The 1,631-nt window shown below is 54.9% G+C and overlaps 1 protein-coding gene across 1 annotated transcript, besides 3 other annotated features; it reads right to left on the bottom strand.

Annotated features, from left to right (window-relative positions):
* Window positions 1-168: 168 nt before the first annotated feature.
* Window positions 169-194: a microsatellite.
* A 116-nt stretch (window positions 195-310) lies between these two features.
* Window positions 311-334: a microsatellite.
* Window positions 335-416: 82 nt separating this feature from the next.
* Tco025E_03103 (uncharacterized protein) lies at window positions 417-1,121 on the bottom strand (the record flags this gene model as incomplete). Its single annotated transcript, XM_029370025.1, has 1 exon — window positions 417-1,121. One exon carries the CDS (start codon window positions 1,119-1,121, stop codon window positions 417-419), a length of 705 nt encoding a protein of 234 aa, XP_029229939.1.
* A 437-nt stretch (window positions 1,122-1,558) lies between these two features.
* Window positions 1,559-1,584: a microsatellite.
* Between the last annotated feature and the right edge of the window lie 47 nt (window positions 1,585-1,631).

The raw sequence follows: 1,631 nt of genomic DNA, 5'->3' as shown, positions 1-1,631 counted from the left end.
AACGCAAAGTGTTACTACGCATAGGCACTGAAGCACTGAGAAAATGGAGAGGCCGAGAGCGCCCTTCGCCCGCCTCCTGCGCGACGGCAACGGAGGGGGTCGGTTTGGCCGGAATCTCAAAACTTGCCCGTTGCGCAACCACTACCGCGATACGTTGAAAGGAAACTAGTGTGTGTGTGTGTGTGTGTGTTTGTTTTGTAAATGAGGTTGCCCTCAAGAACAAGAAATAAAATCTGGAAGCCTCGCCCATTCCCCAACAGATATGTATATCTATCACGATAATAATGTTTGGGCCCCTCTTCTCTCGGAATGTTTGTGTGTGTGTGTGTGTGTGCAGACGGCACGCAACACTGCCCCGCATTTACTGTTGGTAATGTTTAATCAAACCACGGGCAGGGTCGATACGCAACAGCATCTTAGGGCTTTACGGTGTACACAAAGAGACGGTACTTATCGCTGTCGCCGAGAAGCGTGTGACGCACCTGCTCGCCCCACGCGAACGCGTCCCCCTTCGTATAGTGCAGCCGCATGTAAGGCTCCAGCCACGTGATCTGCATGAAAGCGCCGTATCCCTTGGCGTGTCGCAGGAGCCCATCGACGCCGTGCAGCATAGCCGCGATGTCGTCCTCCATCGTCGGACTCTCCTTATCGGCCACCATTGCGTCCATCACGCCCTTGTCAATAATCGCGTCAAAGGGACCCAGAGAACGAAACGCCTCAAGACGGCGCACGTCGCCCACCCGCCACGTCGTGTTTGGCAGCACCTCGGGCGGGTACTTCGCCTGCATGTTCGCGATGACGTTGGGGGCGTAGTCCATCGCCACCTGCTCCAGGGTAATTGGGAGCTGGCGCGCCTGCACGGCCTCGTGGAGGTCCATGCAGAGTGACGAGTTCCCGGTGCCCAGGTGCAGCACGCGCAACACCGGCCGGCCGCCGTGTCCCGCGCCGGCCACCGTGGCACCCCGCGCCTCACGCAGCCCAAGCACCTTCTGCAGCTCGTCACAGAGCGCCAGCACCACAGCCTGGTGGACGGACGAGAACCATTCGTGCTGCGCCTCCCGGCTGTAGCGCCACTCCCAGTAGCTCTGGCGGCTGTACTCCGCCACGTCGTCCGGCTCCATCGGCGCAGCCTTGCACGTGTAGTCCCGAAAGCAGTGACAAGGCAAAAACCACACAATAGAGTGAGGAAAAAGAAAAAAAAGTCACAGAAGGCGGCAAAGAAAGAAACGCTACAAAACAAAAAGAAAAACTAAAGAACAATATATATATTAGGCGCCTTACTTTTCCCTAATAAAATATAAGAAGAGTGAAAAGGAAATAGTTTAGTTTGCTTTTCATGCTTTCCAATAAAGAACGCAACGAGTTCGCCCCAGTAAACAAACAGACATTCCAACGCAAAGTGTTACTACGCATAGGCACTGAAGCACTGAGAAAATGGAGAGGCCGAGAGCGCCCTTCGCCCGCCTCCTGCGCGACGGCAACGGAGGGGGTCGGTTTGGCCGGAATCTCAAAACTTGCCCGTTGCGCAACCACTACCGCGATACGTTGAAAGGAACTAGTGTGTGTGTGTGTGTTTTTGTTTGTAAATGAGGTTGCCCTCAAGAACAAGAAATAAAATCTGGAAGCCTCGC

Source organism: Trypanosoma conorhini, assembly GCF_003719485.1.
Source record: "Trypanosoma conorhini strain 025E chromosome Unknown Tco_14.4_contig_00134, whole genome shotgun sequence".
In the NCBI taxonomy this organism is placed as follows: domain Eukaryota; phylum Euglenozoa; class Kinetoplastea; order Trypanosomatida; family Trypanosomatidae; genus Trypanosoma; species Trypanosoma conorhini.
The sequence above is the reverse complement of the archived record's forward strand: the minus strand, read 5'-3'. Positions and strand labels throughout refer to the sequence as shown.